The sequence below is a fragment of the Pinus tabuliformis genome, chromosome 8, assembly GCF_031772625.1.
Source record: "Pinus tabuliformis cultivar Carrire ecotype Pingquan chromosome 8, CPIR1, whole genome shotgun sequence".
NCBI classification, from domain to species: Eukaryota; Viridiplantae; Streptophyta; class Pinopsida; order Pinales; family Pinaceae; genus Pinus; species Pinus tabuliformis.
The window spans coordinates 1,450,879,275-1,450,905,278 of record NC_142294.1 but is presented as its reverse complement, the minus strand read 5'-3'; the positions used below and the strand labels follow the sequence as shown (position 1 = coordinate 1,450,905,278).

The 26,004-nt window shown below is 38.3% G+C and overlaps 1 protein-coding gene across 1 annotated transcript in view; it reads left to right on the top strand.

The window, feature by feature from the left end:
- Nucleotides 1–1,083: 1,083 nt before the first annotated feature.
- Nucleotides 1,084–26,004, top strand: part of LOC149241203 (17.8 kDa class I heat shock protein-like) — a 178,731-nt gene continuing 153,810 nt past the window's right edge. Inside the window, exon 1 of the mRNA XM_089373912.1 lies at nt 1,084–2,117. Within this exon, the coding sequence (XP_089230038.1) occupies nt 1,320–1,796 (477 nt within the window). The 5' untranslated portion in view covers nt 1,084–1,319 and the 3' untranslated portion in view covers nt 1,797–2,117. The remainder of the gene's footprint in view (nt 2,118–26,004) is intronic.

Sequence of the window (26,004 nt, the reverse complement as noted above, 5' to 3'; positions counted from 1 at the left end):
TCCTTCACCATCACACACCCCCTATCCATATGATGGAGAATTTTCACTTTATGTAATCAATGTCATATGTAATTTTTTATTGTGAAACGAGACTTTTGTGGTATTGATAAGCCATGCTATTGGCCCATGGTATTGTAACAAAACCTATTTACAAGTTAATAATATCCATGGTTAAGAAACTTGTTATAGTTTATTGTTGCATTATTAAGTTTTTATGTGTTTATTAATTAAATTTAAATATTGTTTTGGAATCATTACTAGTTCTTATTAGTCCCTGCAAAGATCAATATGTCTGTTGATTCCTATTAGTTTAACATTGATTAAAAAAATTACCAACATTTTATTGGACCATAGCTTGAAGGTGTTTGCACAATATAATGCCCATGTAGATGCCACAATTTATGCATATAGTTGCATATTCATGTAAGAATTTTAGATATTTGTGTAGTGATGTTTTATTTTTAAGCGAGAAAACATCCAGAAATAAAAGACTTGAAAATAATTTATACTCAATTAAATAACATATCTACTATTAATTACTTCCCAGCGTGATTTAAGCAAATCTTTACATAAAAAATGGATAAAAATAAGATATAAAATATATACTTACATGAGTTACTTCCCACCATTAATTATGTTTTCTTCAATGCTTATATAAGAATAAAATTGTAATTATAAATTGAAATTACACTAAAACATTTCCACCTACTGGATTTTATATTACTTTTAATCTTTTATTATTTTTAATGGAATTAACTCTCAATATGTTAAATATTTACACCTACTCCTATACACAAATTGTTTTTTTCAATAGATTTGACTTTAAAAACCCATTTTTATTTATTGTTTTTTTTTTAATACTCAATGAGAAAGAATTAGGCGTCAGATCCCGCGTCCCTATGACATCAATTCGGACATCCATATCGTTTCTTCTAGATTGTGTAGCATATACCATATGACCGTAGGCCATACTTCCTGAACAATGTGAGAGGCTAGATGGTTCTGGAGAAACAATTACATTGGATGACTCTGGAGAAACAATTACAATTACATTGGATGACTCTGGAGAAACAATTACATTGGATGGTTGCCGTAAGAATGCTTACACCTGTATCCTCTTGCGAGCATTTGAGAATCATCTCGAACCTGTGTTACAGAGTCGACTAGACAGTTCCTCCTCGTCTTAAAAAATAGAAAGTAACATCTCATCTGATACAATCCAAGATCGATCTTGAAATCGAAACACTGAGAAATTAGAGTGTTGTTTTTCTGTATTCATTCCAGTCGCATATATTGCAGTAATTCATTACTAGTTGAAAATGTCGATAATTCCCAGCTTTTTCGGCAGGAGATCATTCGATCCCTTCTCTTTGGAAGTATGGGATCCTTTCCAAGCATTCACAGATCTGGCCAGCGGGGGACCATCGGGCCAATTCGTAAAGGAAACTTCTGCCATAGCCAATACTCAGATCGACTGGAAGGAAACGGCAGAGGCGCACATTTTCAAAGCTGATCTTCCAGGTTTGAAGAAAGAGGAGGTGAAAATAGAGTTGGAAGAGGGGCAAAGAGTTCTGCAGATAAGCGGGGAGCGCAGCAAAGAAGAAGAGCACAAGAACGACAAATGGCACCGCATTGAGCGATCCCGTGGAAAATTCCTTCGGCGTTTCCGGCTGCCGGAGAATGTGAAGGTGGAAGAGATAAAGGCGAGCATGGAAAACGGGGTGCTGACAGTGACAGTGCCGAAGCAGCCTGAACCCCAACCTCCGCAACCCAAATCCATCGAGATCTCTGGTTGACCTCTCACGCGGTATGAAGATGTCATGGAAGACGGGGTGCTGACCGTGACAGTGCCGAAGCAGCCTGAACCCCAACCTCCGCAACCCAAATCCATCGAGATCTCTGGCTGATCTCTCACGCGGTATGAGGATGTCATATTAGACCTGCTGTGGCCGTACAGGAAGGTTACATAATGTGTAGATGTGTGTAGGAAGCGGTTCTCCAGTTGATAGAATAAACATATCCAGTTACTTCCCAGTTATTCCATCGATTACATTGTGCTTGTATGTATGTAGTATGTGTTGTATGTTTTTCAATAATAGTAATAAAAGGAGACGCAGGTTCAGGCTTCTGATGTGCTCTGTAAAAGATTTTCATTTTTGTTTACAAACTGACATGTTCCACTGCTATCAAACAATATGGACCATAAAATGCTCGCATGTTTTCTGTGTAAAAGGTTTCATTTTTTTTTAAACTCGTATGTTCCTCTGCTATCAAACAATATGGACCATAAAACACCCCCAGTTTGGTTGCATTGTTTATCGAGTTTGGATGATTCCCAATTTCGAGTGAATAGCTAATTAGAATAACTTATTCTATTTCTACATAGAATAGAATAAAGGAATTTGGTAACATTTTTATAAATACTCAAATTTTATATTTAAATCATTCTAAAATGTGTTTTTCCAAATATATATGATATAAAATTTATGCACTCTTTAGCTTAACATAAAAACATATTTCACTCAAGGGTTTTTTCACTTTTTAGCTTGGTATCTTTAAGAAAGCCTACATAAGCATTCCTATATGTTTTGTTTCTGTCTACTTAACCATATCTGAAACATGTTTCAATTGAATTATATGTTTGAGATTCTCAATGCTCATGTATCTCCAGCATCTGTAGGACATATATCCAGGTTCTTTTTGAAACGGGACAATCAATGAAAAGCTGTAGAGCACTCTCTTCCATTTCTTGACATAAAATGCATCTACCCGGACCCTGGAATCCCCATTTGCAGAGATTGACCCATGTCAAAATTCTAATTCTCTCGACAAACAATACGAATAGCAAAATCTTGTGGTAAATGTCATTTCCATGCTTTTGAAAGCCATCATTTGTCCTCATAGCCCCCACAAGATGTGAAAATATGATTGAAAATTTCCTTAACAGAAATATGACCATTTGTAGGGTTGGCACGCCAGAAAACCGTGTCTGCTTCTTCATTAAATGTGATGCCAACCAAGAATAAGTGGAAGATGTATCTGTCCCAGATTTCTGCCTGACCACCATGGAGATCCAGATTGTCTGCTGTAATCCAGATGGGGAAAAGTTCCAGGGGATCCCAACCCTTCATGATCTGCAAGAAACATGAGATATATTGGAGTTTAAGTGTTCAGTAACACCTCTGGGGAAGTTTTGATCTCCAGCAATTCCATAAACCCTATCCCTTCCAAGCAGGGTCTTCCTCCCTGGGCCAATGGACCAGCAAAGGTTCTCAATTGACCATTCCCTAGTCAGTAATAGACTTCTCCAAATGTATGATGCTAATTTTGTGCCTTTTACCCTGTTTGCTCCAGTCCATAGGGTCTCCGTATTTAACGTATTTTCCCATAAAGATGTCCATTCCAAATGCCACATCCAGAGATAACCCACCATAAGCTCATGGACAGTAGAGCCCAATCGAACAATTCAGTCTTTTTGATATCCCATCCTCCAAATTCTATCCTCCTGGATAAAGTTTATCTATGTTAACTAAATGTATCTTCTTACCTTCCGTAACACATAACCATATAAATTTTGTGATGATAGCATCAATGCGGGAGATGATCTCTCTGGGAAATCTGAAGAGATGCATCCAGTATACAGGAATGTTCTGCAGTAAAGATTTTACAAAAACAAGCCTGCCTCCATGGGACAACCACTTGTGAGTCCAATAATTTATTTTCCTGCCGAAGATGTCCATGAGCCATTGTCAGTCTGAATTTAAACATTTATTTGGATTCATGCGAAAACCCAAATAAGTGAGGCAGGAATCCACGGGAGCATGTGAAATCCCGAAGATGTGTGCAATCTCCTCCACCTACGCATCCTCCACCGCAGAGTGAAAGATGTTTAATTTGTGTTTCTTTATAATCAAACCTCGTGCGTTATCGAAAGAGTAGATGATCTGTTGAAGATGCAGTCACTGATCAAAAAAATTCAGAAATATGTCACCGACCCTACAAAAAGCATTACAGCGAGAGATGCAGAGTTTAAGATATTCCTTGTCCTTTGTTGGTTCGGCAAAATATTGTACTGCTCTCCTGGAACCAAACATCCGGCAAAATACGCAGAGAAGAAATGCACCAATAACCGCCAAAGCGTATAAGCGTATGTAGAGTAGATCAGGATGGGGGTACAGGAGACAAACCATTTGATGCCATCTGTAAGGAAAACCCCAACTCCGAGGAGTGGAATATCCAATATACAAACAGGGCAGTCAACCAATAAAATGCTTGAACCTATTCATACTTCAAAGATGTTATTGGTTCATCGTACTCTAGTTTTTAAATGTTTATTTAGTTTCAACAAGGTTTCTCGTCAAAGAAGGTAAAAGAGGGGTTGGGAAAGCATAAATTTACTTGTTTTTATTTAAAGAGGCATATGCGTTAAACACCACTTCAAAATCACCATATTTTATACAACTTCATGCTCCTCACATCCTTGCCTCGTCAATTTTTCTGCACATAAAACATTATAACCATTGAAGTTGAGGGTTTTCTTATCCCTTTCTATTAAGATAAAAGTGAAAAATGACCTTAAGATAAAAGTGAAAAATGACTTTGCTATGATGGTTTCTCGTCAAAGAAGGTAAAAAAGAGGGTGGGAAAGTATAGACTTACTTGTTATTATTTAAAGAGGCATATGTTGCGGGTGGCTCTTCTTTCCTTGCTTTGCAGAGGATTTTTGGTATTTTTCTATTATGATTTGTTGTAGTTTTCCATTCATTGTATTTCTTCAAAATTTGTCAATAATTACATAATAGTAATTTAGCATCAAATTAAATAGTTTGAAATTAATGCACTGTAATATAGTTTTATTTGTTTTTTAATGTAGTTTTCCTTGTTTAAGAAGAATAGTAATTTAAAGTTGAATTGAGTAATTTGAATATGTAAGTCTTTTAAGTTTAACATATATTTGTTTTTTTTAAGGAGGTTCTCCTCATTTGTAAGATTATTGCTTCCAATTTTTCTAATTTTTTGTTTAGAGTATTTTTAAAAGTTCAATTTTATTTTATGTTCTTTTGATTTTAAAGATGAAAAAACATGGTATATAATATAAGAGTTTGGTATTTAAGATTATGGGTTAGTTCATTTTCACATAGAAACTTACTTATCATTTCAATTTTCTTCTAACTATCACAATAGGTATAAAAATTGATAAGCACATTTTAGGACTATCTTTTTTTAATAATTTTTAGGGTTATGTAAAGACTTTGTTAACAATGAATATTGCTATGGAAAATGACCATTATAGGTACTTATTTCTTCTCTCCTTGAAGGTTGCATTGTGTGTAATATGTCATAAAATATTACATTAACATCTCCATAATTAGCATGCTCCCTTTCAAGGTTAATCATTGACAATTGGTTGTTCATAATAGTTTGTAAATTGAATAAACCAAAATAGCCTTTAAAACTAACTATTCCTTTTGGTTTTGTTCTTTTGATGCACCTAAATACCCAACTAGGAGAAACTCGTATTTTAAAGGGGGTGGAAGAGAGGAGGCATCCTCCAGCATGTCGAACCTCAAAAGAAGCAAAAGTAGTCTTCGTCTCTAGCTACTATCTCAACTCATCATTTTTCTCATATAAACTTGTCATTAGATGTAGTGATGGTTTTCCCTCTACTACTCTAGTTGGCTCTTCTGGCTCATTGTGGCTCATATTTCTCCCTACCATCTTGTGTCACCATCCCTTGCTAAACTATTAGAAAATCGCTCTAAAAAAATAAGAATTTAGCGTAACAATATTCAACGTTGTAAAGTCTTTGAGTCCATTACCTCCATTAAATTACTTCTTGTGCATCTCAATGTCCCATCACTCTAGATATTCAGCGAAAATTAACCTTGCCTATCATGGCTCTACTTTTCCCTTAAAATTATGAAAGAAGGTTCATTCTTTAGTCACTTGTCAATGAATTTTTGAAGAAAATTTAAATCCAAACTCCTCACGATCAATTCCACCTCTAATAACACCGTCTTTAAATTTTCAAAAACAAAAATAATAGCCACAGAGAAAAACAAAACCTTGTTTGAACAACACATAGCATATAAAACTACCAAATAGAAATAATTTCAACAAAACAATTACACAAAACTAAAAGAGTCAAAGACATCCATACTCGTAATGCTTTTAATAGAAAACTTTTATCCAAAAATAAGCATATGATTGGTAAGATTGAAATTTATCATAAGCCAAATTCCACTTGGAATATAAAGCAAAATGTCCCAATATGTGCTCTTTGCCTTCCTCGAGTGTCATGCATCTTCAAAAGGCTTTTTAGAGGATGGGTTCATTGTCTTTTCCCAATTTTATGTATCCTTAATGACTTGTTTACGAGACGGGTTAACTACTTGTAGGGCACCAAATTTTGGGTTCAGACTCTATCTTTCTGGACAAGGCAATAAAATTTAACAATAATGTTGCGTCATTAGATGTAGTTTGGGAGATGATCTTACTCCATTTCTTAGCATGGATCAAAGAGGTGGCAATAGTTGGGGCTACCTTCGGTATCTTGTATAACGTATTACTCAAATAAATAATCACAAAGTGAGGTCTAGACTCATATACATCATGTTGCTTTCATAAGTATGGTTGTCCTAATAATACATCACAAACTTCGAGAGGAGAAACATCGCACAATACCTCATCTGTGAAGGGATTGATATTGTAAGGAAGGCGATACTACTGGCTGACTCGGAGATAACGTCCTTGGTGAAGCCACCTAATATTGTACATCTACGTGTTTAGTATGGTCAGCAGGCCCAGCCGCTTCACGACTTTTGCTGAAATAAGGTTCTTTTGGCTACCACTGTCAACAATGAATTGCAATGGCGAACCCTTCACCCACATTTGTGAGTGGAAAAGACGCTCCCTCTCCTCTGGATCTTCGAACTCATTCTTTTGGATCTTGGTGGTTGCAACAGTGGCCCTGGGCTCTCCATCAATAATCTGCTTCCCTTTGTCATTCCTCTTGTTGGGATGTGACTCGGGTTCGAAACATACATCTGATTCTGAAGCCTTCAACTTGGCCACCAACGACTGCTTGGCCCAACACTCACTTGTGTTGTGAGTGGGGCTCTTATAGAACTCACACCACTTTCTTGTGACCTTCTTTGACTTCTTCATAGTTTTATTTTCTTACAACTTCGAAGGGTTGTCTTGGGTCATTCCGCCTCGGCTTTGTCCTTTGTTATTCGGATTCACAGATCCAAAGTCTCGCTTCTTTTGTTTAAACTTATGCTCGATCTTGATAGCGTAGCGGTACATCATGCCAAGTGAAGATATGTCCAGGAACTCCATCTTTTCCTGGATGTACCTATGTAGGTAACCATGTTATTTGAGTACCAAATGCCTGTCAGAATCCTTGATACCCAACTTTTTGCGAACGGTATGAAAAATATTGGTAAACTCTAGCACGTCTTGGTCCCTTCCCTACCGCAACATGGTTCACTTTATGTATTTATCCTCATAGCTTCCGACAAGGCAGTACTTCTCCTTGATGGTTTATCTAAATTGGAGCAGATTAGTATTATTGTGCTAATTCCCCATTCAGAAATAAACCCAAGATGCTTATCATTTTCTTTTCAAGTGCTGAAGAATTCAAAAACTTTTGCAATTAACAGATTCCCATGAGAGTTTCTTATGTAAATGTTATAAACAATTTAACATAAAAACATATGTTGAACAACAAATATATAAAATCAATATACAACACACAAAAAGAACATGATAAAGGAGTTCACCCCTCCTGGGCTACGTCTTCTTGGTCCATCTTCCAATGGCTTGGGCCTCTCTATTATGCTCAAACTAGATCAAAAGAGTATTTACAATACTCAGATGCCTCTGAAACTTGTCTCAATGAGTTCAGAATGCCCAAAACTACTAGAATTGACTATTTTTGCATTCAATTTGGATAAGAACTGAAGGAATTATGACTTCTCCCAATTCTCCCACTATTTGTTCCAAAAGATGCTCTAATACTGGCGAAAAACTACAAATTAGCCCCAAAATTCGCTAACGAGCAATAATTTCGTCGCACCATGGGCCATATCATATCGGTCTTATTGCATATCATAATCGATGAGTTCAAGCGGGCGGAAGGTCTTGTTTTAGCGACAGAACACTGCAATGTGATATAGGCAGACTTAACGAAATATTACACTATTTCATAAAGAACCACCACGTCTGGGGTCTTATCACTTGTCACATTTGGTAATTGGCTATGGGATTTTTAACACAGTGAAACATTTGTGATGCAATATCACGGACCCACCATAACATAAAACTGAAACACAATTACATATCGCGTCCGAAACTCAAACTGTGCTAATACCTGTTCGTCGATCCCTTTCACTAATCCCAACCTACCGAGGGTTAATTTGAGACACCTTTTCCACCTAGCACTGCGATATGAGATTTGTGAGGGCCAATGGTGTGTTGCCACTTTGTGCCTCCTTATTCGCTAAAGACTTGCCACATCATCCCAATCTTGCCATGTAGGCAAGTCAAACCAGAACTTTGACTTGCTCCAACTTATGCATACGAAATTAGATTCGAGTTTCATTTGCACCATAGGGTTCAGAATGAATAGCTCTTCAATCTAAAACTAAGTTTGACAAAATTGTAACACTTTGATTTTTTAGCATAATTCTGAACACCTAATCACTCCTCCCCACTAAAAGCCTTTTGGACCCCAAAAGGATCACTTTCAATTATTTGAACAGATGAGGGTACCATTCCTTCACCTTCCCCACTTCAATCCATTTGGCCTTTGATGGATGTGTACCTTTGAGACCCACTCGAAGATAATCAATATTTCCTCTTTTAGTTTTCCTTGTCCTTCTATCAAATATAGTGTCTTGTTGAAGCATATAAAGGTATTCTGGAAAAAAGTCTTCAATAGATGGAATTTGAACATTCTCTCCTTGATCTTCAATCAAAGGAGGTTCATAAAATCTCAAATTTTCAACATTAACAATGGAATAGATTTGCATATATGAAGGAAAATCAAGCATGAAAGCACTATTACCAATCTTTTCCAGAATTTTAAATGGACCATAACAAATTGGTTTAAGCTTTTTACCTTCACCTTGAAGCCTTTCCTTGCTAATGTATAGCCAAACTTCATCACCTAATTGAAACTGATGATCCACACGATGCTTATCATGCCTTGCCTTATACTCTCCTTGACTCTTTTCTAGTTGTTCTTGAACTGTTTGGTGAAACAACTGAATTTTTTCAATGAATTTCTTTCCCCTGTATATGTCATTATGTCCATCTACAGCTCCATCTTTCTCAAATATGAAATCCGAAGGCGATTTAGGAAAATACCCAAGACATGCCTCAAAAGGCGAAGTTAGAGTATAAGAGTGTTTTGCTTGGTTGTAATGATATTGAATATAATGCAACGCTTCATCCCACAACTTATGATGTTTGCTACAATATCCTCTTAGTAAATGAATTATTGTCATGCTTACCACTTTAGTTTGAGAGATGATCATCTGTTTGCAGATGGAAGGTTGTATGTTTCTTCAACTTGGTGTCCATCAAGTTCCATAAACTTGACCAAAAATTCCCAACAAATCAAGAATCATGATCACTTACAATAGAAGTAGGCAATTCAAAATGAACCTATACAATTTGAAAGAAAAGTTGAGTTGTTTGTTTAGTTGTAATTTGCTTTTTACAAGCCATTAATATGCACATCTTGCTAAACCTATCCACAACTACATACAAATAATCATGACCTTTCCTTGACAAAGGAAGACCTCCTACGAAATCCATGGAAACACTTTCCCATGGTCTTGAAGGCACTCGAAGTGGTGTGTACAATCCTAGTTTCCTATTACTAGGCTTACTGGCTACACACAATGAACAACCTCTTATAAAATGTGACACGCTTTCAATGTTGTAGATCTAACCCCAAAATATTATGATAATAGATTAAACCCAAGAAATAACAAGATCAAATATAGATAAATGCTTCTTTATTAATCTCAAACCCTTAAGGTAGGGCAACACCATACATTCACTCCTTAAGGAAGGAGAACACTCCACAAGCCATATGCTCGTTCACACAATAATACTTCTCTTCATATCTCTCCATGTGGAGTCTCTAGCCTCTATATAGGCCTCATACATACAATACCATGCATCATTACCATGGTTCCCTCATACCATCAACTAATACCATGGGCCCATTACATTATTATTAACTACTTGTGGTCCCTTACATGACATGGATTAACCACCTTATTTATTACTATGGCCCATCCCATTATTACATTATTACCTTGGGTACCTCCCTTGGTACCCCATATTATCCCCCCTAGGTATATAACATTCAAGCATATGAGGCCAATAAAAATACTTCTGAATATTTGTCATTGTTTAACTTACACTGAAATGTCCAACAATAAGAGAAATGTGCACTTCCCTTGTGACATTTACTCTCTCTTCTTGTGGAACACAAAGTTTTTCCAAATGATATAACAAATTATCATGTACATGGTATTCTAATTCCTCAACTTGGTGGCCTTGAATCAAGTTTAAATACACTTCTTGAAAGTCAACATCTTGTGTGTATTGTTCAACATAACTTTCAGGCAAAACATAATTATTTTTTAGTAAAATGGCTACATTTACAATCGGTCTAGAAAGCATATCAGCAACCTTATTATATATACCTTTCTTGTACCTCATTACCAAGTGGAATTGCTGTAAAAATCCCATCCAACAAAAGTGCCTTAACTGTTGCAATTTGGTTTGAGATTGCAAATGTTGCAAAGGCTGATGATCGGTGTGGATAATGGTTTCTTTTCCCATCAAATAATGCTTCCATTTCTTCATACTTTGTACCAATGAGTAAAGCTCTTTATCATACGTATGATAGTTTATAACAACACCATTAAAAATCTTAGAATGAAATGAAATGAGATTACCATGCTGTAAAAGAACTGCACCCATGGCATAGTCACTTGCATATGTCTGTGTTTCAAAGGTTTGTTTCAAATTCGGCAATGCGAAAACTGGGGCTGAACTGATCTTTTGTTTCAAATCATCAAATGCTTTTTGTTGTCTGTCATCCCACTAGAAGAAAACCTTCACGCTAGTCAACACATGTAGGGGAGCTGCTATGGAGGAGAAATTTGAAATGAACTTCCTCCAATATTGCGCTACTCCTAGAAAACTCCTTACTTTTGTAACTAATTTGGGTATTGGACAATTTACAATGATCGAAACTTTAGAGGGATCAATCTTTAGCTCACCTCCTCCGATTATGTGGCCCAAATACACTAAGTTTTCCCAAATTCACATTTAGACATCTTTAGAAAAACTGTTCTTTTCTCATGATATCCAAAACTTTCCTAACATGCTTGACATGCTCTTCTCGTGATTTGTTGAATATCAAAATATCATCTAAATAGACAATTACAAATTCATCAAGAAATGATATTAAAACATCATTCATAACTCTCGTGAATGTAGATGGAGCATTACAAAGATCAAAAGGCATAACCAGCCACTCAAACAATCATTGTTTGGTTTTAAAAGGAGTCTTCCATATGTCCTCCTCAACTATTCTAACTTAATGATATCCACTTCTCAAGTTTAATTTAGTAAAATACTTTGCATTTTTCAACTGATCTAGCAAATCATTTATTCTCGGCAATGGGTATCGATTCTTTATTGTGATCTTATTTAAAGCTTGATAATCTACACACGTGCTAGGTTCCATATTTCTTGGTTACTAATACAATTGGTGAACCACATGGTAAAGTAGAAGGAAGAATTACTCCTTTATCTAACATTTCATGGACTTGTTTTTTAATTTCTAAACTTTCATGAATTGACATTCGATACATACCAATGTTTGGGAGTGGACAACCCTGTTATAGCTGAATTTCATGCTGAATTCCACTTTTTGGTGGCAGTCCCTTTGGTTCTTGAAACATGTCTCCATATTGATTGACCACATCAACCAATTCAACTTTTAGCTTCACATCACAGCCTGCAACAGATTCTTGATTCGTGCCATTCTTTTTCTTGATCATGAGGAGCACGAGACTTTTGATGGAATTAACCAGTCGTTTCATTTCACCTGCGCTTGTGTTGGGATGGGATCCCCTGGGTCAATTTTGGGGCAAAAGCCCAAGTTTATGTAAAGAATGTAAAGTCTCCACAAATTGTGGTCACGGAGCGCATAGATAATTAAAAAGTCAAAAAGGGTTTTACCCTCTTTTATGTAAGTTAAGTCGGCATTTTGAAGAACTACCCACGGTCCGCGAACCATGGAATTGTATAAATAGGTGTGTCTTAGAGATGTCTAAGGCAAGTAAAAATTTTGGTCTATGGAAAGAGTCTAGAGTATTAGCGCACAGAGTATGAAGGAAGGCTCTGTAGCTGTGTGCGCAGAGCCCTAGAGTAGAGTCTGCAACTGAGTGTGTGGACCCATGCAGTTGAGTACGTAGGGAAGTCTTGAGTCTGTAAGCATTCACTAATATCAATAAAGAAGATTGTTATAGAAATTCCTATGTTTCATTTATTTACTTCTGTTATGTATAAATGTGCTTTATCTGTGATGAATGATGGGTTTATGAAATAATGTTGTATTAATGTGAAACTTTACTTGATCTATATTGTTATATGAACGCAATTGATGTTAAGGGTTTACACGAATATTATATCATTGTATGCTAGAATTATCGAACACTTAAGTAGATCTGAGTAAACACTGGGTTAAAAATAATCTTGGATGCACATAAGTAGTTAATTCACCTATTCAGGGTCCGTAAAAGCTAGTCGTAGACCTTCGCAGAGGTCTAGAGGCTGATTAAAGGGAGTACCATTGATAAGCCATAAGGGTTTTCAATCTACGCAAAAGAAGATTTAGGTCACAAAATGACATCACGTTGATCTCTGGGTGCAAAAACTTGGTTCCAACATCCCCCCATACTGCTTCGGGTGAAACTTCAGTCTGCGCTCTGCGGATTGATGTCGAAAGGGCTAGTAGTGTAGGGATTTGTTAGGCGCAACTAACTCTGAACTTGGGTCAAGACCCCCTAAGCCAACAAATGGTTCCGTTGCCAGGAGCAGGATCTACATAAAGAGATGTGTGATGTCACATCACTAGAATCTGACAAAGAAAGAAATTGAGGAGTGGTTGGATAGAAATATCCACGAATTCGCAGTGCAAGAGAACATAAATCTGCGCCTCACAAAAGAACAGTCGTTGGACAGATATCTGTACACAGATATACACGAAATTTTCTTTTGCACCTTCTCGGTTGAACTGTACGAGTGGATCGGTAAATTGGCAAACGACCAAGGAAGGTGGAGGCTTGACAATCCAATAGTGTGGAACTCGAAGCTAGTGCGGAGGTTGGAAGCTTCTGAAGATAAGATCACGCGCGCTATTGACAACTGTCTTGATCGAGTTAAAGGAGGATTTGTGACAGAATTCGTAGTCGATACCTCAGTTAGCTACAATGAAGTAGAGCGACACTTTTTTAAGGGACCGTGAGGTAAGTATTTGAGATCTTTGAATACTTGGATTACAATACTCTTGTGTGAAAAGCAGTTTATGCCACTGCCTTTATGTTTGGATCTATACAAAGTGGACGAATCTTTAGAAATTAAGAGAGAGTAGGTCCTAAATACAACCCATTGATAGAACCTCCTTCGAGTGACGACGTGGGAGCAGTACAAGCCTCACTACCAAGCGCTGTACAGTTGATAAAGCAAGGTTTTCTACGAATACCTCATCTGCCCACACCACCTCCACCTTCACCTCCACAACATACACCTTCACCCATACGACCACCACCTCTGCCACTGTTCAACATTTCGAATACCATGAAGTTGCCCATTTTCAAGGGCTTGGGAAGTGAGGACTGGGATCAATTTGGTTTGTTGTGAAGGCTGTATGGATGGCAAAAAATATTACAGATGATCATATAAAGAAGGCACAGTTGGTTACCGCTCTGTAGGATCACGCATTGACATGGTACATTAAGTACTACACCGATAACCCGTTGGCATCATTAGTAGACACTCAGACTACTCTGAAAAAAGAATTCGATAAACCCAAGTCTGAATCACAATCAGTGATTAGATTCAAGGAAATCATGATGAGGCCCGACGAAATGCCCTGGGAATTAGATCAAAGATTGAAGTTCCAAATCCGCGAAGCTAATATGAATTTCATGGATAGTCAGCACCGTGAATGGTTTGTAGCCTCACTCCTGCCTTACCTAAGGGTTGCTTTATTGCATCAAAAGATAGGTACCTAGGCATAAGCCCTCAAAATTGCGATGCGACTGCATGAACGACTATTCAGGATGCTTCTTTGGGAGTTCAACAGATCCACATGGAATTGCATAATCTCTGCTTAGAATTACAAAGCTTGAAAAAGGAAAAAGCGGCTCGGCCAGAGGTGTGTGAAGAATTTTGGTGCCTCAAATGTAAAATCCAGGGGCATGATAAAGATCACTACCCTGTCTTCGCAAATTATATTACAGGAGGAGCAACAATGCCTCTAAGGTAGGAAGCTTCAGCAGGACCAAGTACAGGGCCCACGCTATAGTGTGTTATTTTTCAAGTAGCTAGAAAACATGTTACAAATAATTGTCATTTTCTACAGAAGTTTGTATGGATGCTGCAACAATTATTCTGTAATTTCTGTAAATCGGTGGGCCACGATGAGCGTAACTGCCGTAGCTATGAATTGATGATGGAAAGGACACTTACATATTGAATGCAAGTAAAAACTTAGCCTCTGAATCAGGGTGTTGGGGGAGTGCGTGGAGGATATCAAGGGCGCGGAAAAGGCTGATTAGGAGGAGGACCTGGTAGAGGTCAAGGGCAAGTTATTTTCTATAATTATGGAGTGTCAAGACATTATGCGCTGAAGTGTATGAGCCAGACACGCGCGTCATGCCGGTATTATACTGAGTTTGACTGCGCGATAGAAGAATGCCCTGTATTGATAGCTAAGATGCAGGAGAAGAAGGTGTAGCCTCAAAAAACTACCAAAAATTTAAAGATGATGAGGACCGAGCCCCGCGAGAAGGATCCCAATGTGAATATTGTGCTGCGAAGTGGAATGATGACTCGTGATGATAAAGGGAAACAGCCTGAAGAAAGTGGATGGATCCGTAAGGCTCCAGAAAAGGAGGTTGGGTTTGATCTGGAGTGCGCAAAGGAAACATTCATGGAAGCAAAGAAAAGCTTCACTGAGGCCTCTACCTCATGAAGTCAGGACAAGCTTTCTGAAGACATTGACCCCTCCATGCTTACAACCTTCTTGGAGACCCGTATGAAGCTGTTGCGCGATAGCAAAGCTATAAAAGGGCTACAAGAGCTAATAAATAAGTGTGCTGGTAAGGAAACTTATCCTGAAGGGCACCGTGCAGTCAGAAAGATAGGCAAACATAAGACAAGAATAGGGTGTGAGATGAGGCTCACCGCACAAATAGGAGACTATAAGATGCATCAAGTTATTTTGGATCTAGGGTCAAATGCGAACGTTTTGCCTAAATAGACATGGGAAAGAATGGGGAGACCCGTGCTGCAGTGGTCTCTGATTCAATTAAGAATGAAAAATCAACAGAAAATTATCCCTATGGGGCAATTGCATGGAGTGACCATAGATATAGAAGGAGCGAATGCATTGGCCGATTTTGAAGTGATAGAGATTGTTGATGACAACAATCCACACCCCGCACTCCTGGGAATTGATTGGGTTATCGAAGTGAATGGGTAATCAATTTGAAAAAGCAGACAATGTCATTTGAAAGAAAATCGCTATGCGTTGTAGCACCATTGGACAACGCTATACTAAACCGGTCTGCAATTATGAGGAAAGCGACGATGATTTGGACCAGATCTATAAAATAACAGTGTGATATCAAGACTGGGTTAATCTGATAGCTGATGGACGAATTGCATGGGACAGTGAAAGTTCTTGTACATCATATTCATATGAAGAGTTGGAGTATTGGCAAAATAGGTTGCACAAAGCATCTACACTGCGCTGCAATATGATGAGTAAGTTATTGTGTTGTGTGTCATCAAAGGTAAGAAATCTACCTTATTATGATGGTTTAACTGATGTAGATAAGTTTTTGGATGCCTTTGAAAGAGAAGTACCTGAGAAACATCGCTTCCAAGCACTGGATTTGGTACTGCACACTACACCCGCATGGTGGTGGGTTACTTATAAGGACAGTTTTTAAGAATGGCGTGAGTACCGAAGAGTGATGAGATTGTAGTTTGGTCACCCAAAAGTTCGACTAACTGAGAAATATGATGGGAGAAATGATCTGCGCGATCATTTAGCAAAGTGGAGTGGGTTCATATATTCTGTCACACTTTGGACATCATTCCTATGAATTGGTACCTAGAAACAGAGCTCTGCCATGGCATCGCGGAGTGAGATGTCCTAAGGGAAGGACTTTTGATGACATTCAACTTTGAGGATGGGTTCTGTTATCTCAAAATCAGATCCTGATAGGCTGCTGGTCAGGTTGACTCTAAGTAACTATTTCAACCTACTTTAGGCTGAGGCTTAGCCTCCTCAACCTGAGAGGGCTCTCTCTTGATGGATTAATGATTTTGATTAAAGATAAGATGGCTAACTCTTATAGAACAACTGTGAAAAATATAGAATGGTGGAAACACATTAAACAAAACTATCCATTGGGATTATGGAGTCAACAACACCTCAATATAACAATGAACTCAACCCTACATGGAAGTCAGGGCATTCAACATTTAAACATTCAGAACATAAACTCATATGGGACCACACAGTTTATAAATGTATACAAGAAGTCAAAGCACATTCAGTGAATTTTGAGTGATTATACATCCATACCACTGTAAGAATTAAGAAAAGGACAACATCACATATTCTGAACATAAAAATTCCTTCATGAATCCTGAGAAGTAAAGTCAAGCATGTATTACTGAAAATGAGTCTTACATAGGCCAAATACAAGCTTTTCCATAAAAATTTCCAACCCCGATTACATTGCTGTTTCAGCTATATATAGAGCTCTTATTCTAACTGATCGAGATTCCTCCTCAAGCATGAGGGGAATTCGAAAACTACTTCTATTACTGACAACTCTTAAACTCTAACTACTTAATAAATACAACAAAGTGTTGACTGGAGTTTTTTAGAGATCTAAATCAACTATGATTCTAACTCCATATTACATGCATGATGGCTTTAATTAAGATGATTCCTTTCTATGACATCTGGTTCTCTTTCAGTTTGGCTGAGATGGGTGTTTAATGCTCCATGTTAACCTTGGATGCTGTATCTTCTTCACTATCCAGAAAAATTAGGAGACTATCCTTGCTTCTCGGCTGTATGATCTTCGAATCTTTATAAGTCGGTTTTTTAATTGTTGTCCCTCAAAATATGACGGTGGCCACGTTTTGATGTGTTGTCCGCTGTTATGAAACCTGATTTGATGATGTGTCATCCACTGTTTCGAAAACAAAAAGGAAAACGTATTCAAGCTGTCTGATACATGCTTCAATTTCCTTATGATATGACAAAATGCCACTTTTTGATTCAAACTATTTATTTCCACTTGTGCTAGTCTGATTGGCTGTTGTAACTTCAGGTGTTCTCGTTGTATACAACTGTCCTTCAAAATTTTCCCGCTTCAACTTCAAAACTGCTTGATTTATGTTGAAATCATCACTTTCAGAACTTGTTTTTAACCTGAGACCTTTATTAACCGAGTGCTTGATTGCCAAAAACTTCTTTAGACTTTCCAAAGGCCGAATAGGGATTTATATTTCTTCAGAAAGATAAGATCAAGCAAACTTATCAAAATTTTGAAATAGAATCTTACTTGAAATGAAAACTCATTTAGCAGGTCCTTTAAGCTGGCTTAGCTGTGCCTTCAGATCTTCAATTTGTTTCTTCATAACCTTATTCCCAGCTCTCAGTTGCATATTGATCCTTCGGATGTACTTGGCTTCTTTGATTGCTGGTACTGTCCAGGTGTGAAATTGTGAATGGCCATCAACCACTGAATTCACCTGGGCTTTTACAGTTGCATTCCCTTTCCATAGAGTTTTATAATAGTTTGCTTGTGTGACTGCGTGTCTTCTAGCAGCTTTCTTCAATTTGGCAATCTCATGCTTAGCTGATTCTAATTGGCTCTTCAGGTCTGCTATATTATCTTCTTTAGATGTGATGACTGTTTTGCCTGTGTTTTTCTTTTGCCAACGTTGTGTCCCTTCCCCTGTTTCCTCTGTTCTTGACAGTGCTTCCTGTACTTGCTGGAATCTCCTTGTCATAGGTCTTCTAGGTTTAAAAACAAACTCTTCAGCTGGCTCATCAAATTTAAGCCTTTTTGAGGCCTTGGCTTTCTTGGTGCTTTCTTGTTCTGACTGTATCAACTCAATTTGAACTGGTAGAGACTGCTCAAAGTCAATAGCCTGTAATAAGGTATTTAAACTTCCCTTGGACACTGGATTTTCTTCAACTGCTACAGCTTTACCTTTTTCCTTATTCATCTGGCTTCTTGTTCTTATCCTTGAGACTACTTCAGATGTGCTTGTTTCAGGTACAGCCTTTTTACCATGAGCTTTTTCCTTAGTTGATTGCTGAGGTTGATCTTGGATGATGAGTGGCTTCACTTGTTTTCTTACTTGTGAATTTGGAACTCTTTTAGCTCTTGCTTCTGTTTGGAGCTCAACTATTGTAAAATCTCTAGCAGGTAGAGGAGTGAGGCTAGTCTGGCTTTTGAAGCCAGCCATAAAAATGAATGAATTCCAATCTCTGTCTACCTTTTGGAGCCCATCTAAAATCAGTAGTTTGATCAAACCATGATGAAACAAAGAGGTTTCACAATCCTCTTTCCTCAGCTGTACCTTATCACACATCTTACTCAAACTACGGAAAAGATAAAAAGGTAAGTCTATGGAGACCTTCCCGGTGAAATGCAAAAGGAGTTTAAAATGGTAAGAGTAAACCTTGTTATACCTTCCCACAAGTCAGATATTTCTGTATGCAGGTGAGTAAATGAGCATAATATTCTTTGACATAACTCCTGGGCACTGCCTTACTTAAATCTTCATTTACAAATTCATCCTTCAAAAACTCCTTGCAAGGATTCATGTCAAACTTGAAATTTTTAAACCATTGCTCTTGTCCTCGTGGGATCTCTGTCACAGTAGATATCACTTCTGGCGAAACCTGCAATTCTATCATGGCTACTTTTGAATTCAAGCCTGTGAAGTTAAGTGCAAATTCTTTAGTTACCTGTGCGTGCCCTCCTTGTAACTTTTTGCAAAAATTCCAGCACCCGGCCTTTTTAAATGCTTTCTCCACCTCTTTATTTCTCAGCGTTATATCTAAGCCTTCAGGCTCAGTCCTTAGACATTTGCCGGATTTGTGCTCCTTTTTCTCCATTGATTCTTCCAAATCTTCGCAAACAATGACTACCAGCTCCGGTTGGAATTGTGATTCAGCTTCTATTTGAATTCAGCCTCGCTTGATTATCTTTGCAGTTGAATTTTAAATTTTGCCGTTTAAAATCTTTCAAGTTGTAATCTTGCAGATTTGTCATTTCATGCAAGACTTACGACCATCATTAAGTTTTATGCACGGTGGTCTTTCTTGGAAATGATGATTCATGCGTATCAACATATCTAGTGGTGGTGATAGTGGCAATGAGTGGTGAAATGTGATAAGAGGGGTACATGAGCTGACATGAGAAGACACGGCCTATGACTCACCTAACGGATTTGACATTTCGGGAAAGATTCGCTGCGAAATGTACGAATCCATGATTTCGCAGCGCTGTCAGTTTTAAATTTGAATGATGCGCTGCGAAACTGCCTAATCATGATTGCGCTGCGAAATTACAAAAAGGCACGGTGACTGACATAAGATAACAGGTGGCTATAAAACAATGGTAGATGGAGGGGAACCAATGGGAGCTGAGAATAACTTGACTCAAAAACTCTTCAAAACTTCAGATTCTAAGGGAAGAAAATTAAAACAAAAATAAACTAGCACTGACCTTTGTCATCGGGCTAGGATGAAAAGTTACATATATCAATTTTAGTTCTAAGTGATAATAGGTTCGAAAGCATTGATGAGGTGCTGCAGGAGGTTAAGGTAGCAATCTTCAGAATACCACAGGATCCTTCCGAATTTATTCAACCAGATTGGAGCACCCAGCTGCGTCATGCGCTAGAATGCTATAATGTGACTGCTGAAGGAGGCGATGAGGATCCATGGAATATTAACATTCTAGAGGCGCAAGGCCACTGCGAAGTTTAGGGACCGCAAATAGAGAATCCATACATCACCGTGCCACTGAAAAATAGACAAGTAAACATTGGCACAGAAGCGGAGCCGAAGTTTGCGAAGATTGGAGATTATTGGGATGATGCCATAATAGATAAGGTCGCTGAGCTACTCCGTGAATCTCAGGATTTGTTCCCTACAAAATTTTCAAACCTGAAAGGTATCATAGGAGACTTGGGCGTAATGAAGATTACCTTGAAACTAGACATGAAGCCTGTTAAGCAGAGGCCATATCGCCTTAATCTCAAATACAAGGAAAAGGACTGCTTGGAGTTGGACAAGATACTTGAAGTAGGTATTATTGAACCCATGGAGGAGTCTGATTGGGTGAGTCTAATGGTAGTTCAGGAAAAGAAGCAAAAGGAAGAAATAAGGATTTGCATAGATCTTAGAAAGCTTAATGATGCCTATGTCCATGATCCTTTTCTAACACCATTTACTGATGAAGTATTGGACAATGTGGGAGGACAGGAAGTGTGCTCATTCACTGATGGGTTTTGTGGATACCATCAGATTAAGATCGCGGTAGAGGACAGGACTAAGACCACCTTCGTGACAGAGTGGGGATGTTTCCAGTATACAGTAATTCCATTTGGACTCAAGAATGCACCAGCAATATTCTCTCGCGTAGTCATCACAGTGTTCAAAGAGTTCATTCACAAATTCTTGGAGGTCTATTTCGATGAATGGAAAATGTTTGGACTAGTCAAGTGCCATGTAAACTAGTTTGCTCTTGATGTTGGATACATGCCGAAGGTATCAAATTGCGCTAAACCTAAAGGAATGTTTATTCTGCGTCCCTTTCAAAATGTTGCTAGGTCATGTGGTGTGAAAGCAAGGACTAATGGTGGACCCTGCTAAGATCATGGTCATAGCTAATTTGGAGGCGCCAAGAAGTGTCAAATAGCTGCGCGCAACACTAGGTCATATTGGATACTATCGGAAATTCATCAAGAGTTATGCCTAGATTACCGCGCCTATGGAAAAGTTATTGAAGAAGGACGCTACGTTCTGTTGGGATGAAGAATGCCAGCGCAGTCTAGATGTATAAGGAAAAAATGCTCATCGCGTTGATCCTAGTATTCACGGAATGGAAGAAGGAATTCCACGTGCATGTTGATGCCTCATGTATTGCGCTAGGAGCAGTGCTAACGCTGACCGAAAAAGGGGAGATGAATCATCATATAGCGTTTGCAAGCAGAAAGCTGTCGAAATCTTAAAATAATTATTCGACAACTGAGTGCGAAGGGTTGGCTATGGTGTACGCGCTCTAGAAATTCAAGCATTCCCTGCTAGGCGGACATTTCAAGATGTACACAGACCATTCTGCATTGAAGTATCTAGTCAATAAGCCTGTATTGGGGGGCAGAATATGCAAATGGCTACTGTTGTTTCAAGAATATGATTTTGAATTAATTGTGAAGCCAGGGAGATTAAACGCAGCACTAGACCATCTGTCGCGCATTGAAACAGGAGAGGAGCCTACCAAATTGGAGGAAGGGATGCCTGACATGCAATTGTCATGGTTTGCATAGCAGATAATCACTTCATGGATATTATCCACTTCTTGACTACAGGGACGGCTCTAAAGGGATATACCAGTCAACATAAGAAAGAATTAGTGGTGCGCGCGGCCATTGCGGGTCATTTGTATAAAATGGGATTGGACGAGATACTTCGACGATATGTGCCTGATTTTGAACGAACCAGTATCCTCGCTGAAGCTCATGGAGGAGATGCGAGAGGGAATTATGCAGGAAAAGCAACAACGTAAAAGATTTTACGCGTTGGGTTGTGGTGGTCGACGCTGCATAAAGACTCTAAAACATATTGTAGGGCATGCGATGCATATCAAAGAACATGCAAGCCATCGCAAAGGGATGAGATGCCTCTGAATCCGCAGGTGTCATTGCAGCCATTTGAGAAATGGGCAATTGAATTTGTAGGACCAATTCAGCCCCCAGGCAAGAAAACTGGTGCACGTTATATCATCACCGTGACAAAATATTTGACCAGATGGGCAAAGGCACAACTTGTGAAGGACTGTACAGGGGAAACAACAACAAAGTTTTTGTGTGAATACGTGTTGACCAGGTTCGATTTCCCGAAGGTTTTGATGAGTGATCGTGGTACACATTTTCTTAATGAAATGATCAGTGCGCTGATAGAAGAGTTCCAGGTTTAACATCAAAAGAGTACACCATATCATCCTTAGGCCAATGGAATGATTGAGGATTTTAGTAAGATATTGGAGAATGTGTTGAGAAAGGTTTGCAACGCGCTGCGGAATGATTGGGACGTGCATTTACTGGCAGTGTTATGGGCTTACAGAACTACCTGTAAAAATCTTATTGGTCAGACACCTTTTAGGTTGGTCTATGGCGTAGAATTTGTGATGCCTATGGAGTACATTGTGCCTAGACTACACATAACAGCTCTCACAGGAATGGCGAACCATGGAACCTTAGAAGAATGGCTCTCGCAACTAATGGAGCTCGAGGTAGATAGATTTCTGGCTGGATTCCATCAGCATGTTCAGAAGGAACGTGAAAACACTTGGCACGATCGACACATCACACTGCACACCTTCAAGGTAAATAATTTGTTTTTATTATATGACTGTAAGTTTGTTAAGTTTCCAGTGAAGTTTCAGATGCACTAGCTGGGACCATATGTCATCAAAGAAATTGCAGATGGTGGAGCAGTTCAGCTTGTGAAGTTGAATGGAGATCCATTTCCGGGAAGGGTAAATGGAAGCCGATTGAAGTTGTACACAAGGGATCTGGCCCAATGACTACATGATGACAGGACAGTCTTAGTGCTTCTATAGAAAAATATGCCAAGTCCTCTCACACACATTCCTCAGAAGGGAGAGTTTTGATCCAAAAATAGATTGTAATATCAATTAAGGCCAGATAAGCAAAAATTGGCAAGTAGGTTGAAGTATGAGTTTATGTATAGAAAGGCTCCAAGGTCGCCTATGGTTCAATGTGAATGGTGTCATGAGGGAAATAGAGAAGACCTATATGTACTCTAAAGGAGAAATAGGGAGGGAGGTCAAAATTATCTTAAGATAAGTCGAGAGGGGGACATTTTGAGTATTACCCCTTACTTAAAAGGAAGGAAAGAAAGTCTAAATAAAAATATAAAATAGCAACATCAATACACTCAATAATTAATAATTAAATATGGCTATCAAAAAAGTTAATAATTAAAGATAACAACTTTATGCATTATTTTATTGGATTTTTAATGTAGAAATTTTTCATGTATTAGTGTTATATTTTGAAAAGCATTATATCTTGAAAATCACAAGTTTGTGTACTGTTTTCTAAGGTATTAACACAATTTTTTGTTTAATAAACAAGGGCTACATAGTAGCTAGTACCTACTGCTTAGTTTAACTACTACTTAATTAAGCTTAAAAATAGTAAAGACAAAGATTTCATCACAAAAATAAAACATCTAATAAAATATTGTATTGTTGAATGTCATCACCAAAAATTATTATTAACTAATATATCTATATATATATATATATAGTTTAACTTATAGACGAAATAAACTTTTTTACTCCAATCCGGAAAGAACAATTTCAAGAAATAATGTGATTTTTTGTTGTTTAAAATGTATTTTTGAATGCATAAATGGATTCAGCACCTTGAAAAAACCCCTAGGACACTTGAATTCTATAGATTAAACAATTTAAACTCAAGTTTTTAAAAACCTCTATGGATTTTAGTTAAGATTAATAATAATAAAATGTCGTGAAAAAGGCCATTACATCTATGTGTTTTATTTTTTATTAATATATATAATTTTTTATAATTAAATTTTTTAAAATCTATCAAGTCCCACTAGCACAACCGGTTAACAATGAGCCTCTCCAGCAAGGCAACCCAGGATCAAACCTCACGGTGGGTGGTTGTGCCCTGTGCTAGGGGAAGAAGACATGCTAAATGATCCAGGTGGATATTGGTGGCCACCCACCAATTCCGCTTTGACCCCCACCATTATTTCTTTCAGTTTTTTAGTTTCCTTAATTGTAGCACAGTTTAGTATTGTTAGCAGTTTTTCATGTTGTGAATTTCTGGAGCCGTTTTAAGGCCTTAAACAACGTTTTTTGGGGAAACTGGGAGCAACATGGGTCCATAGACCAATGTTATTCATCCAAAAGTTGTAGTCATCGGATATATCTTTCTAACGAGGTATTGTGCGCATTAAATGGAGATCGTATGCCAAAGTTACGACCCCAAGAAGTTGATGTACCAATTTACCCAAAACGGGGCCCATAGTTTGGCGCTTCATCTCCTAGGGTTAGGTTTCTAGGGTTAAGTTTTTGGATGTTTAGGGTTTTCCATTGTTTCTCAACAATAAATAGGCCTTCGAGCCTCATTGTAAGACAATTCAGAGGCATGTAGCCACCACATCTCTCCTCAAAGATAAGCTACCATCGCCTGAGCTAGTTTATTTTCATTTCTGTTCGTAAGCATATTTCAGTTTTTTACATTAATGAAATGAAGTATTATTTATGTTGCATCTCTGTATTTATGGTTCTCTGTAATTTGTTGCCAACCATACTTGTGGAAGCGATATGTTGTGTATGAGTCAAGGACTCGTGCTGTTATTGTTACTTTGTGAAATAAGTTGTACAGGATACTGGAGGTAGCACCGCCTACTACCATCTCTTTGGTTACTGCAAAACAATGTAGTAAGCTCATTTCCAAAACTAGGAAATTTGTTTTCCTGATGATATGCCCTCAAGAAAAGAAGAATACGGTGGCCATGACCTCCAGACAGGGCCCCTCTGCATGACAACTACAGATGGACAAGGTCGTGGAGGAGTACGAGGACATCTTCACCTACACCGCAGGGGTTCCTCTACACTGTCAGGTCAAGCACTCCATTGATCTGAACCCAGGTGCGTCGCTACCTAATGAACCAATCTATTGGCACTCCGTTCTGGAGAACGATGAAATGAAGAGGCAGATTCAGGAGCTGCTGCAGAAAGGTCACATCCGACCGAGTTCATCGCCCTATGGGAGACCAATCATGTTGGTACAGGAGAAGGATGGGACTTGGAGACTCTGTATTGACTATAGGGCGCTGAACAAGATCATTGTTTGAAATAGGTACCCGATCCCATGGATTGATGACCTTCTAGACCAACTGAAGGGGAAAAATATTTCAGCAAAATCGATTTGAATTCAGGATATCACCAAGTACCAATCGAATCCACTGATGTGTGGATGATTGTCTTCAAAGCCAAGGAGGGTCTTTTTGAATGGTTGGTTATGCCTTTTGGGTTGACAAATGCTCCTACAACATTTATGAGGCTAATGGATGACATCTTGCGGCCATTCACCAACTCATGTGTATTGCTATACTTGGATGACATCTTGATCTTCAGCCAGAGTTGGAAAAAGCACTTCCACCACATCCGATAGTTTCTCCAAACACTGTGACAACACAAGTTATGTGCCAATTTGGAGAAATGCACTTTTAGCATGACCCAAGTTCAATATCTAGGATACATTATTGATGAATGGGGGTTGCATGTGGATCCAGCCAAGGTCCAAGTCATTCGGGATTGGCCATCTCCAACCACTCTGACAGAGCTC